Source organism: Cryptomeria japonica, chromosome 9 (assembly GCF_030272615.1).
Source record: "Cryptomeria japonica chromosome 9, Sugi_1.0, whole genome shotgun sequence".
NCBI lineage: Eukaryota > Viridiplantae > Streptophyta > Pinopsida > Cupressales > Cupressaceae > Cryptomeria > Cryptomeria japonica.
This window is the reverse complement of record NC_081413.1, coordinates 698990878-699003737: the sequence shown is the minus strand read 5'-3', so window position 1 is coordinate 699003737 and position 12860 is coordinate 698990878. Positions and strand designations below refer to the sequence as shown.

General features: G+C 36.2%; 1 protein-coding gene across 1 annotated transcript; it reads left to right on the top strand.

Annotated features, from left to right (window-relative positions):
• Positions 1-9591: 9591 nt before the first annotated feature.
• LOC131073941 (codeine O-demethylase) lies at positions 9592-11463 on the top strand. Its single transcript, XM_058010464.2, has 4 exons — positions 9592-9932; positions 10284-10531; positions 10724-11048; positions 11132-11463. The coding sequence occupies exons 1-4, from the start codon at positions 9672-9674 to the stop codon at positions 11372-11374; spliced, it is 1077 nt and encodes a 358-aa protein (XP_057866447.1). The 5' UTR covers positions 9592-9671; the 3' UTR covers positions 11375-11463.
• The last annotated feature ends 1397 nt before the right edge of the window (positions 11464-12860 follow it).

Below are 12860 nucleotides of genomic sequence, written 5' to 3'. Positions count from 1 at the left end.
CATTTGGAGATTCGACATCGACAATTGTTTTTGATATTCATGTATTTATGTTATCTAGCCAACATGTATATTCATATTGTAATTATCTTTGTAAGCCGACATAAAGCATGATGATTTGTAAAGGGTATATAGGCTAGTTGATTAGATCATTTTGTAATATGGATGGATAGGAGAATGTGATAATGTTTTTTAATGCGAAGTTTATTTAAGGGGGTATTCCTGTAAAGGGTTTAGGGTTTCAGACCATAATAGACAAAACTTAACCAGAACTGTATTCAGGCATAGAAGATGCTATCTTTGCAGTTCAATCATTTCTCTGGATTGTAGTCTAGATTTGTATGTAGTCAGTGAGGCTCCTTTGGTGATTGAGCAGTGTGCTCTAGGCTAAAAGCCTTCTTGCAAGTGCAGGCCCCTATATTTTGTAATATCTTTTCATATGGTCAGTGGATTGATATTATGGGTGACAAATCCCACCATGGTATTTCCACGTCTAATTCTGTGTGTTATGGTATTCATTTGTGTGATTGTCTTATTGGTTGCTTTACTTTTTCAATTCTATATATACCGGTATACCAATTCATGAATGCATGTTTTAATAAGGTTAAAATTGATCATTCCGGTAGAAAATTGATTCACCCCCCCCCTCTCAGTGTTCTTGGTTTCCAACATAATCTTCTTTTGTCATTTATTCTTTTGCATTAGTACTTCTTGTTGATCACATCTCTTTTGCTTGCCTAGGTGGGGTCCAAACCATTTGATCTTTTGCTTTATCTTTTTCGCCTAGATGGGGTCCAAACCATTTGATCTACCTCTTTTTTTTCCCCTAGTAGGCACCAATGTACTACTTAGTAGATCTGTCTTTGACCACCAAATTGCATGGCTATCAAGAATATCGCTACCCATGCTAGCAAAATCTATCTATCTTATCACCCTATTGTATGGCTATGCATATCGGCATATCTCATTGCCCTATCATATGGTCATCCATACTAGCATATATCTTGGCCTATCGTAGGACTATCTAGCATAATCCACTTTGCTATCAATACTGGCGTATCTCATATCATGATAGTAGTTTATCTCATATCTTTCCATAACTAGGGGCTTTCCTCAAAAGCAAGGTTTGTTTTTGTTAAGCTATCTTATATATTATTAGTTTTTAAATCTATCATTTATCTCACCATTCAATGTGCTAGACTATAGCTAGCATGTTTGCAATGTATCAATTGGAAATATCTATTCCAAATCTCATCTACTTCTCACTGGGGGCAACCTCATCTGATCAATGAATATTTCCCTCCCTATTGCAACTCTCAATCTTCCTCTAATTTAGCTTTGCATCTCTCGAGAAAGATATGCTCTCAAAAGTGGGCAAAAAATGTAATGTCAAAAATCTCTTCATTTATGATTCAACACCACAAATGGTGCCTTCCTCTATGTCATCAAAAGTAGGGCATCACCATCTTTGTCCTTTGTCCACCCAAGATCGCCTTGTCAGATCCAAACTGGTCTCTACCAACTCCACCAACCTATCACTTTCAGGGACTAGAGCGTAGTGTATAGATGTCTGCATTTTGCGCTATCGTCTTGAGAATCTTATAATTCATAGGTGGATCTTGGGGATCTTTTGGCATACTCTAGAATGCCAAAGAATTTTGGGGATATTTTGGCATTCTGGAGTATACTTGTTGTAGGTTGGAGCTCTTAGCAATCTCTTTGTGACAACATTCGCAATTTCTCCCACGAAGTCTATCACTGTTGCAGCTTCACAAATAGCTCAAGACATCATTTCCATAAGCATCTTGGAAAGGAGATTTTACTTATCCTTTTCTCCTTTCATTTTACATATTATCATCATTTACTTTGGTTTGTATTCTAATTATCGTTATCATTTATTTTCCCTATGTCTTTTATCTGGATTGTCCATGGAGGTGGAAACACCAAAACGAGGGTCTGACTTGGGTAGACTCCAAAACACAACCCCCAACATTTCACTTCTTGTGTGTGTGTAGGTACATTATCATGAGGAGGAAATCATCTTGCGGGAGGCTTCATCGCATGGACACTTTGTAAGACTTCTTTGCCTTCTTTTACTTTTTATCACTTTAATTTGTATTTCGTGTTATCTGTAACTTATTTTAGTATTCTTTCTCGCATTTACTTAAGTTATGTCAGCTCATTTGGAGTCTTTTGCTCGAACTCTATACTCCATCCATATAGGAAATGAGCACACCACGTTGGTGTGCCATCTATGCATGCTCATCCCAAGGACAGAGGCTTAGCAGAGCCATCTAGGGATTCCTCTGAACTTTCTGATGCCCTAGCGTAAATTTTTTATCCCCTCACTCACCTTAGCACCAGTTCGAAGAGGTAGCAGTGGACTAATTTGTCCTCTAAGATTCATCATCTTGGAGGGGACAAATATCCTCCCCTACACTTATGAATTTGAGGCCAAAGTTAATTCTCACTAATCAACGCCACTATTTTATCAACACCAAAGTGTCCAGCTAATCCTCCAATATGCTTCTCCTTTGTTATATTCTCTCTCATAGAACTCCTAGGTATACACAACTAAACTCTCCTAAACATCTCATGTTAAATGAAATAGTCCAACAAATTACTTATATCCATCATAATTGGTTCCTTACATTGTTTCCAAGGTTCTGCAAAATCAGGGTCATCCTCATACAAGTTCTTCAATTCCTCACAACCCAATACATCCACTCTCATATCTATCAGCATGTTCCTCCTTCTAATCAAGACATCAACAACTTTATTTGACTTTCCACTCCTACGCTTCAAAACAAAGGCATAACTCTACATGAATTCTACCCATCTCATATGTCATTGATTCAACTTAGTCTGACTATTCAAATATTGCAAAGCTTGATGATCAGTATACAACACAAACTCCTTAGGCAACAAATAATGTCTCGAATTCTTCAATACTAGAACTATGGCATAAAACTCTTGATCATACACAAAATATCTCCTCCTTGCATCATTTAGCTTTTCGCTAAAATAAGCTATCAGTCTTCCTCCTTGACTCAACACTTCTCCAATTGTATTCCCACTTGCCTCACATTCCACTTAAAATAGATCACTAAAATCTAGTAAAGCCAACATAGGCTACTCTATCACCTTCTGCTTCAACAATTCCAAGCTCTTATTTTCTTCGGCTGTCCACTTGAAATCCTTTCTATCTCTTCTCATTGTCTCAGTCATAGGGTTGCAAACTAAACTGAAATTTTTAATAAACTTCTGGTAGAAACTAGCCAATCCATGAAATGATCTTACCTCTCCAATGCATTCTGGTGTAGGCCATTCAGCTATTTCTCTTACCTTCTCAGGATCCATCTTCAATCATTCCCCAAATATCACAAATCCCAAATAGACTGATTCTTTCTTCATGAAACTACACTTCTTAATGTCTATCAACAACTTCTCTCATCTCAACCTCTGCAAAACTTGTCTCAAATGCAACATATGATCTTCCTTCCTCTTACTTAAAATTAAAATTTTATCCAAATACACAATAAAAAACTTACCTAAGAATTTCTTCAACACCTCATTCATCAACCTCATGAATGTACTTGGTGCATTATTCAATCCAAAAGGCATCACCAACCATCCATACAATCCTTCATTTATCTTGAATGTTGTTTTCCACTCACCCCCTTCTCTAATTCTGATTTCACGATATCCACTCTTCAAATCTATCTTTGTGTAGTATTTGGCTCCACTCAAACAATCCATTATCTCATCCATGCTAGGCAAGGGAAATTGGTACTTCACTGTGATCTTGTTTATTGCTTTGGAATCAATACACATCCTCCATTCTCCATTCTTCTTAGTTGCTAACACTACCAACACTCCACAAGGACTCAAGATTTATGTGATCAAATCTTTCTTCAATAATTCCTAGACTTGTCTATTCAGCTCTTCATTCTCTGCTAGTGTGATCCAATGTGCTTCTTTATTAGGCAAACTAGCTTCAGGAATTAGGTCCATGCAATGACTAATACTTCTCACAAGCGGTAATCCATCAGGTACATTATCTGAAATGATGTCTCCATACTCTATCAACAACTCCTTTATTTCTTTAGGTTGTTCTCCTTCATGTTGTAGAATGTCAGCCTTCTTAGGAACCAAGGTGAAACACACATTCTCATGTCTTATCCCATCTAGGAATTTCCTTCCATGTAGTAAACAAATTCTAGCACTTGTACAAACTTCAGCTTTTCAAAGGCTCCTCCAAGTGTAACAAGGTACGCTTCATCCCATTTGCAAAAGTAGTGTATATGTTCTTCCTCCTATCATTTATTGCCTGTCTACCAGATTGCCAAGGTCTACCCAACAAAATATGACAAATATCCATATGTATAATATCACACAAAACTTCATCATGATAAGATCCAATCTTCAATTTCACCAAACATTATTCACTTACTAGTATCTTATGATCATCCAGAATCCATGCTATCTCATTAGGCTTAGGGTGATCCAATCTCTCCAAATTCAACTTATTTACCATCTCCTCTGAAACTAGATTATCTCAACTACCACTATCAATTATAACTTTACAACACTTACCGGATATCTTACATTTGGTCTTGAACAAATTCCTCCTCTACAAGGGATCTTCATCATCTCTGGTATGGCACAACACTCTCCTCATCACCAACAATTCTCCATATTCTAGTTTATTTGTTGATCCAATATGTTCTTCTTCTACCAATGCTACTCTCCTAGTGTTCTCTATCTTCTTACATTCAAAACAACGATGTCCTTCTCCTCTACACTTAAAGTAGGTTCCTCTAAACACTCTCTCATCTTTTGTCTTCTTTTCCATAACCCTCATTCTGGTATCCATCAGGTTCTCTTGATAAAAAATTTTATCATCCTTTCACAATGAACTACCATCTCTACTAAACTCCTTGTCTTTATTCTGATCTACATAGGGTCCTCTTCCTCTAAAATAGCTCCTTCCTCCTTAAAATATTCCTCTAGAAAACCTTCCACCTCTACCTCTTTGCTTCTACTCATGTCTTTTTCTCAACTTTTCTTCTTCTTTCAAAGCATATCGATAAGCTTTCTCAATACTCTACAACTTGATTAAACTGAGTTCATCTTGTATAGACATCTAAAACTTATTTAGTATGTCCGGCTCTGATATTCAACTTGTAGAATGCTTTGATATACTCCTTCGCACTAGATTCCTTCTACTTTAGATTTTGCAACTTCCAAAATAGATTCACTTGATAATCAGTTGGCATAAACATTGATTTCAACTTACTAACCATCCTATCCCAAGAATTGATCTTCTCTTTACCTCTTCTCTATCTATCTACCTAAAAGTGTTCCCACCAAAGAGATGCATGACCTTTCAACTTAGTGCAAGCATATCTCACCTTTCTATCTTCCACAGTGCCTTCAAAATCAACATACTTTCCATATCCATGATCCAATTCAATAATTCATCCAAATCCAACTTGCCATCATAATCTAGTGGGGTAAAATGTGGTTGTGTATTCTCTCTTGACAATGCTCTTATAAACCTTTCTTCATCTAGATCGTTTGTCAGTAGATTTTGTCCTTGTTCTCTAGCTACTTCTTCTTCATCGTCACTCACATATTCAACATGTCGACCTCTTCTCTGGGTCATTTCAACAAATTCCAATCAGACTGCAATTCCTCTCAATATTTCCATCACAGCAAGGTCTGCATTTCCATGTGTTCCACTATTTCTATTTCCTCTTCGCGCCATCTCCACGCAAGTCCTTGGCAGCTATAGGCTAGATCCACAATCTGCCACCCTACAACAAAATCTTATAGGACAACGTAGTCTTTGAAATGAAATATCGCTCTGATACCACTTGGTGTAGTCACGGTGGGCAAGTCCTCCAAGAGAACAGTCCAGACCATGCAACAAGAGTTACACAATAGAAACAACTCAATGTGATGGAGGCAATGTAGAAAAAAACTATATTATATCATGAAAATCAATTATAAATTACTGGTAACAAGCACACTCAAAAGATCTGACTCAAAGGCAAGATTACAAAACATGCATGTTATGCAACATTTAGGCTCAAGCAAGAATGTGAGCCAACTTCGGACCTCCTAGCCTCAGTATTATTCTTCTATGTTCAAAATATTGATTATTACGCTTGATTACATTGATTTATATGATCAAGAGTGATCCATGTCGGCCCAAGATGTGACAAATGTTGATGAACAAGAATGAAATGTGTAAAAGAACAAGCTTGGCCTTCACCAAAGAGATCCTTCCAAAAATTCCATAGAATCCAAGTGCAGACCTAAGGGAAGGTTGGCCACATGCCAAGGAATGTTGGAAACAATGAACTAAATCTCTCCGAGCTATGGAAGTGATCTGCAAGATCAGCCAATAGCCAAATAGGTCCAATTGGTTCTGGTGTTCTAAGCTAGAAAACTGTTTCAGATTCCGGAATCGATAACTTGCCGTAAAAATGTCCAAACATTCCACAGACTTAGGATAAGGTAGATGAACATGTCCACAATCAAAATCCATCTCTACAAGATCTGGTGATCAACTGTAAAGAAATCTAGAATGAAATACTAAAACTGAAAGAAAATGTTTTTGGTTCATGCAAGATTGCCAAGAACCAAGGATTCTTTTGCATCACAACACCTAGTGAGGCCTTCAAAGACTCTCCTTATGATGATAACATTGATGAAATATTTTTGATTTAGAGATTAACAATGTCATCTCGAAGGTTGGTAGAAATGGAGGCATGAGTTTTTTTATCATCTTGAGTTATCCTCTTGATTTGAGATGATGTTTTTTTGAATCAGAATCAATTTTGGCAATTTTGGTTTATTCTTTTTTTTTGTCTTCTTTGTTGATGCTAACAGATTTGAAGAGTGAATGTGTTGTGAATGTTATAGTTTGGAAATAGGTGTGAAATTTGGTGTTGAGATCAATATGGATTGTTTTCGAGTGAGCTTTGGAGTATATGATCTAGAATTATGCCCTTTCGTGGTCATTAGACAATGATAGAGATTTGTATCTCTTAGGGATCATAGTTGAATAATTCAAGACTTTGTGATTCAAGATTTCAGGATTGAGAGCTTAAGAACATAACTCAAAGATACACCCTTCTAAGGGTCAAGAGATAACTTCATCGAGCCCCACTTGGTTTAGGATTTTCTTCTTCAAGATAAGATCTTCTAAAAATATGTATTCATATTGTGTAATCAATAAGTTTTGTTGTTGAAGCCTTAAGGGGGGTCCCTAAGGAAGGTTTCAAGAACAATGTAATAAGGGGGGAATGTTGGTGCAAACCTCAATATATTACATTGTATAATATGGTTTGGTTAGTGGTATGTATCTGTTTTCCTGTTTCTACCGTTCCACAATGGTATGTGTTTATTGTTCCTCAATGGTGATATAACTGCTTTATGTTTTGTATATATTTCCCTCAGCCAATAATACTTATCATTGCATTAACTTCATCTCTTATGCTCCTTTAACTCTTTCTTATTATTTTGGTAAATGGGTTCAAGAAATTGATTTTGAAAGTTCTCAAAGTATTTTTCATTATTGTAGTCAAGTGGGCCATACACATATTGCTCGTAAGATCAATGAGAATAACCAATCCATTTGGAGGAAAAGGGAACAAATGCATTCTTCTATGTAGTCCTTTATTGAATAGATGGTGGATAAAAGGGGGAAATCTCCTTTCAAAACACACTTTCCTCTTGAAGCTGCAAATATGTAAAAGCATTTTCACAAGAAAATATGTTTGGAGGAAATGGATTAGTAGATGAAGGATACTAGGGAGACTTCTCATATTTTAAATTCTATTGTCACTTATTTGATTTCTCCTTGTCTCAAGAAAAGAAGACAATTGGAGAAGGACATTTATACTACAATTAATCAAAAATCCATAAATCACTTCTTTAAACCTCCATAATTTTGATTGCACTACTCTTGTAGAGATTGGTTTCTACCATAAGTTGGTTAGTTGTTGTCCCTCTTTTCTTGGTTAGGGGGTTCCACTTTGTCTTTAGACTAGGTTGGTGTAAGGTTTGCATTGTTTCTAGTTTACTGTTTGTTTTTCTTTAACTATCATTTTCTATTTTCTTGAGTTTAATGTTTTACCTTTCTCTTTATATAGGAGTTCAAGGCCCATTCAAAATCTCTGCTTTACTAATAAAAAATATCATAAAAAAAATCTATAGAATATTGTGACTAAATGAAACATTGAATTATAGTGAGTTTGGATAGTAAATTTATAAAAAAATATGCAAAAACTACAAGGACACCTTTTCCATTCTTGCCTCAAAATGACTTCTTTCATGGAGTGATGTTCTCTTTTAGAGCAAATAGCATATCACAAATTTTTGTGTGATAGTGATGGACAACAAAATCATCTACTCAAGAGGATTATGGAAGTCCTAAAATTATCTTTTGCTCCAACTTTGCAACATTAAGAATTATATCAAAGCATAGAAAAGGTAGTGAATTATTTGATAGAATGTAGATAATACTTTTTATTATGATCTAAGTTTAACATGCAAAAGATGTGAACCAAATCACAAAATATTGAATAAAATATGGTAAGATTACAAACTTGATTTAATTTTTGTTGGTGTCTAGCTTCCAAGCTAACATGCTAATAGAAGTATTTCAGAGCCCATTTTAAAAGGTATATTACTTGTGAAAACTTGCCATGGTTGACTAGATAGAGAAAAGCTTGAAGCAAGAAACCTCTATACAATTTCCAAACACCTGATCTAAACACAATAAATTGACCTTCAAAATACTTAATGCATGTCTATATGGTTTTCACATGATTTCATGCATGACACACCCTTGCCATGCAATACCCAATACATCAAACCTATGCCTAATGGATAGATGCAAGCCTTCATACAAGCACCAATAAAATAGATTAGAAAACTCATTTAATACTTTACTTGTCCTCATACCAATTCCATAGGAATTTTTTTCAGAAAATGAAAACTTTAACAAAAATAAATATTGGTCAATGACAATGTAGATAGATCATAAATTTTAATACTAAAAAAAATTAAAAGAAAATAAACCTTAAGATAGCTCCCTATTTTCCCTTTTCATACTTCTAAACATAACACTAATAACTATTATTCGACCAAACATGAAACCAACTTATATAAATAGATACTAATAATAAAAAATTTAAATCATCCATATAAACAAATATACATTCTAGAATAAAAAATATATTCTCATGTTAATTAACAATTGTTTTACAAAGTTATTTCAAATTATAATTTTTATCTATACAAAAAATTAACATTATATCCAACTGTAATTGACTGTGATTACTAGTACACGTGTAAGCCACATGAAACCACTAATTACAAATATATGTGATTTCTAACATAAATTGAATACTTTATGATTAGAGTATAATCAATCATCTGTCTAAAGGTCTAGTAAAGAGCGACAGTATTAAACAAAGAATCAACAAATCAGCATAGCATTATACTCATTGTTGGCTACATGTTCATTCTTCCTTGCCTATATATACCATTTCCTGCTAATGTTCAACAACATCCAGCGTCTGTGAACGTTCTAGACTACCCGTATTAGGTATACCAAAGATAGTAATTAGGGCAAAATAGTATTGGCAGTTCTTGTCATGGCCAGTTCAACCTCCAAAATGGGCACATCTTTTAAGGTTGATGACGTGCAGGAGCTTGCAAAATTGAAGCGTGAGGATGTACCAGAGAGATATATTCGATCTCAACAAGAGAGGATTGGATGTACAGCACTAAGTGCTCCCCCTGGCCTTCATGTCCCTCTCATTGACATGGCCGACATACTCTCACCACACCATTCCACTAGACAGCATGAGATGGACAGGCTTGCCCGGGCTTGTAAAGAGTGGGGTTTTTTTCAGGTTTGTACGTGTTGATATGAGCTTTTCTTTTACAATTGTTTCAATTTTCTATGTACAAGAAATACTTCTGCATTATTCTTTAATGAGCTCTTGATTTAACACGCTAAATACTTCAAATGGCCGTTTTACATTCATATACATATTCGTCAAAGTGATCTCTTCATCATATTCGTCTCCAGATGTTGGATCTAATTGACCTTAGTTGTCAAAGTGATCTCTTCATCATATTCGTCTCCAGATGTTGGATCTAATTGACCTTAGTTGTCAAAGTGATCTCTTCATCATATTCGTCTCCTTTTGAGATGCTGAAAAATTGACTGCAATTCAAGATCCTTATGTTTTCTTCTTCAGGTGTTGAATCATGGAATCGACCTGGGTCTACTGGAGCTAATAAAGGAGGTGGCGAGGGACTTCTTCAAGCTGCCAGTTCAAGAAAAACAGAAGCATGCAATGATTCCTGGCACAATCCAGGGATACGGCCATGCTTTCATTTTCTCAGATGAGCAGAAGTTAGATTGGTGTGACATGATGGCCTTGGGAACCATGCCCAAGTCTATTTGCAAGGAAAACCTTTGGCCAGCAAAGCCACCACTGTTCAGGTAATCTATGCAGATTTCTTTTCCTTTTCATCATCTAGAGTTTTTCTATGGAACAGAAAAGGGCACAGCCATTGAGGTATTTTTAATTCCATTTGCCTTATATTCATGGACAGAAATACGCGCAGTGATATAAACCCACTTAACTCAAGGCAAATCGAATGATAATGAGATATTCTTGCATGAGTTTTGCAGCGATACAGTGGAGGCTTATTCAATGGAGGTATCTAAACTCTGCTGGAAACTGTTGAGCGCCATAGCTGAGAACCTGGGCCTAAATTCCAATATATTTGAGGAGATATTTGGAGAAAATGTGCAGGCCGTGAGGATGAACTTCTATCCTCCATGCCCTAGGCCTGATCTGGTTCTAGGTTTAAGTGCACACTCTGATGGAAGCGCTCTTACTGTGTTGCTGCAAGATGATGACTGTGTAGGTTTGCAGATTCTTAAGCAGAACCAGTGGATTTCTGTAGACCCAATCCCAGATGCTCTAGTTATCAATATAGGGGACACTCTAGAGGTATTTCTAGAAAAGCTTCCATTAGACAAATGAATTTGAATGTCAATGAACCCTTATTGAATTGAATGTTTGAATGTTGGCAGGTTTTGACAAATGGAGAGTACAAGAGTGTTGAGCACAGAGCAGTAACAAACAGTAACAAAGAAAGATTATCAATTGTTACATTTCATGCTCCAAGCTACGATGTGGAGTTGGGTCCATTACATCAATTAATAGATGAAGATCATCCGAGGCTGTACAAAAACTATAAGCATGCAGACTACAATCGTCACTATGTCACTAACAAGCTGAACGGGAAGAAATCCCTAGATTTTGCAAGGATTTGACCTTTAATAATTGCGAAATCTATATGACTAAACTCTATTAAATAATTAAATAAAACCCACTGCTATCAGCCTGTGGTTTCGTCTTTTAATGTTTTTGTTATTTATGTTATAGTCAGCAGGTTTGATGCGTTTTAAACAAAGCATTCCTTGAACACAATATTTAGACTTCCTAGAGACAAACAGTAGTTTTACCAGCGGAATAATCGACATAATTGTGAATGCATCTTACAAATTGGAAAAAAATTATTCCTTTTCCTTGGGCATTTAATATATCTCCAACATCCTCCATAAATTATCACATAAGCACAACAATAGTTCTCAAAAACCCCAAGCATCTCTCCTCCTACTATATCACAAATTGAGACATTTCAAGCAACCTATATTTCCTCTTAATTTTTTTTAAAATATGTTTTGATGATCAAAAAATGTCTATCAGATCCACAAATTTTATGTCACTCAACAACAAATTCATTTAATCATATTTGTGCTTTTGTTTATACACTAAGAGTCATAGCTTTTTAAACATTTTGGCAAGAAGAGATGGACACGAGCATGCAGGTGAATAGCAGCAGTACTAGGGTTTTCTAATAGGTCTCGAATGATTCAAAACTAGATGATGAAGAAAATGATGGGGCACTGGAGAGAGGCGGGCTCTATAGACTCTTTGTGGGTGTGGCCCTGCCCTTTTTTGCCTTGTCAACAAGGGTTTCTTCGTTTCCTAGCCTTGTTGTGGTAGATTGGGTCAAATATGTGATTTCTCTATTGTCTTTGATAGACCTTCTCTCTTCTACCTTTCCTTTAGACCTAGTCGATCCTTCTATTTTAATAGTGGGAGTTGGGGTGTTCATAGAAAAGAAGGTAGATCTAGTGGGCGCACAAGGTGGCAGTGTGTTTTTTCTTCTTTGGGCCTTTCCATGGTGGATGGTGTCTTTTTCGACGTCACCAAGGCTGTTGTAGCTTTTTCTCTTTCTTAGAGGGGTTTTTACTGTGCCATTTTAGGTTTTTTGGGCTCTCCTCTCTAGACATTTTCCTATTCATTTCTTACTTGTCTGGTCACTCTAGAGGTTGAAGTTTCTTTTTTGGTGTTGGTCTATGGTAGTCTGAGATCTCATTTTGGGGTTTTTTATGCTTGGTTTCCCTTTTCCTTGGTGATTTTGAGGGCCTTTACTCCTTGTGGGATGGCCTCTTTGTTGGGGCTCTTTCGTGGTGTTGCTTCTATTTCTCTATTATGTGCTTTCATTGGTTGCTTTGTGAGGGTTTGGTCCCTATTTGGTGGGTTTGAGGTGGCTTGCCTCCTTTTTTTCTTGAGGGCTTTGTTCTTTTACTTTTCTCTTCCTTTCATGCCCTTTCCCTTTTTAGTTTGTTGCTGCTATTCTTCAAGGGTGCATTCCAGTGGTTTGTTTTCCCTATTTTTGGTTTAGGGAAGTTTGTATTTTTAGGGCTATGCTCAACCTTGTTAGAGCCAAATGTTCTTATCTTTTATCTA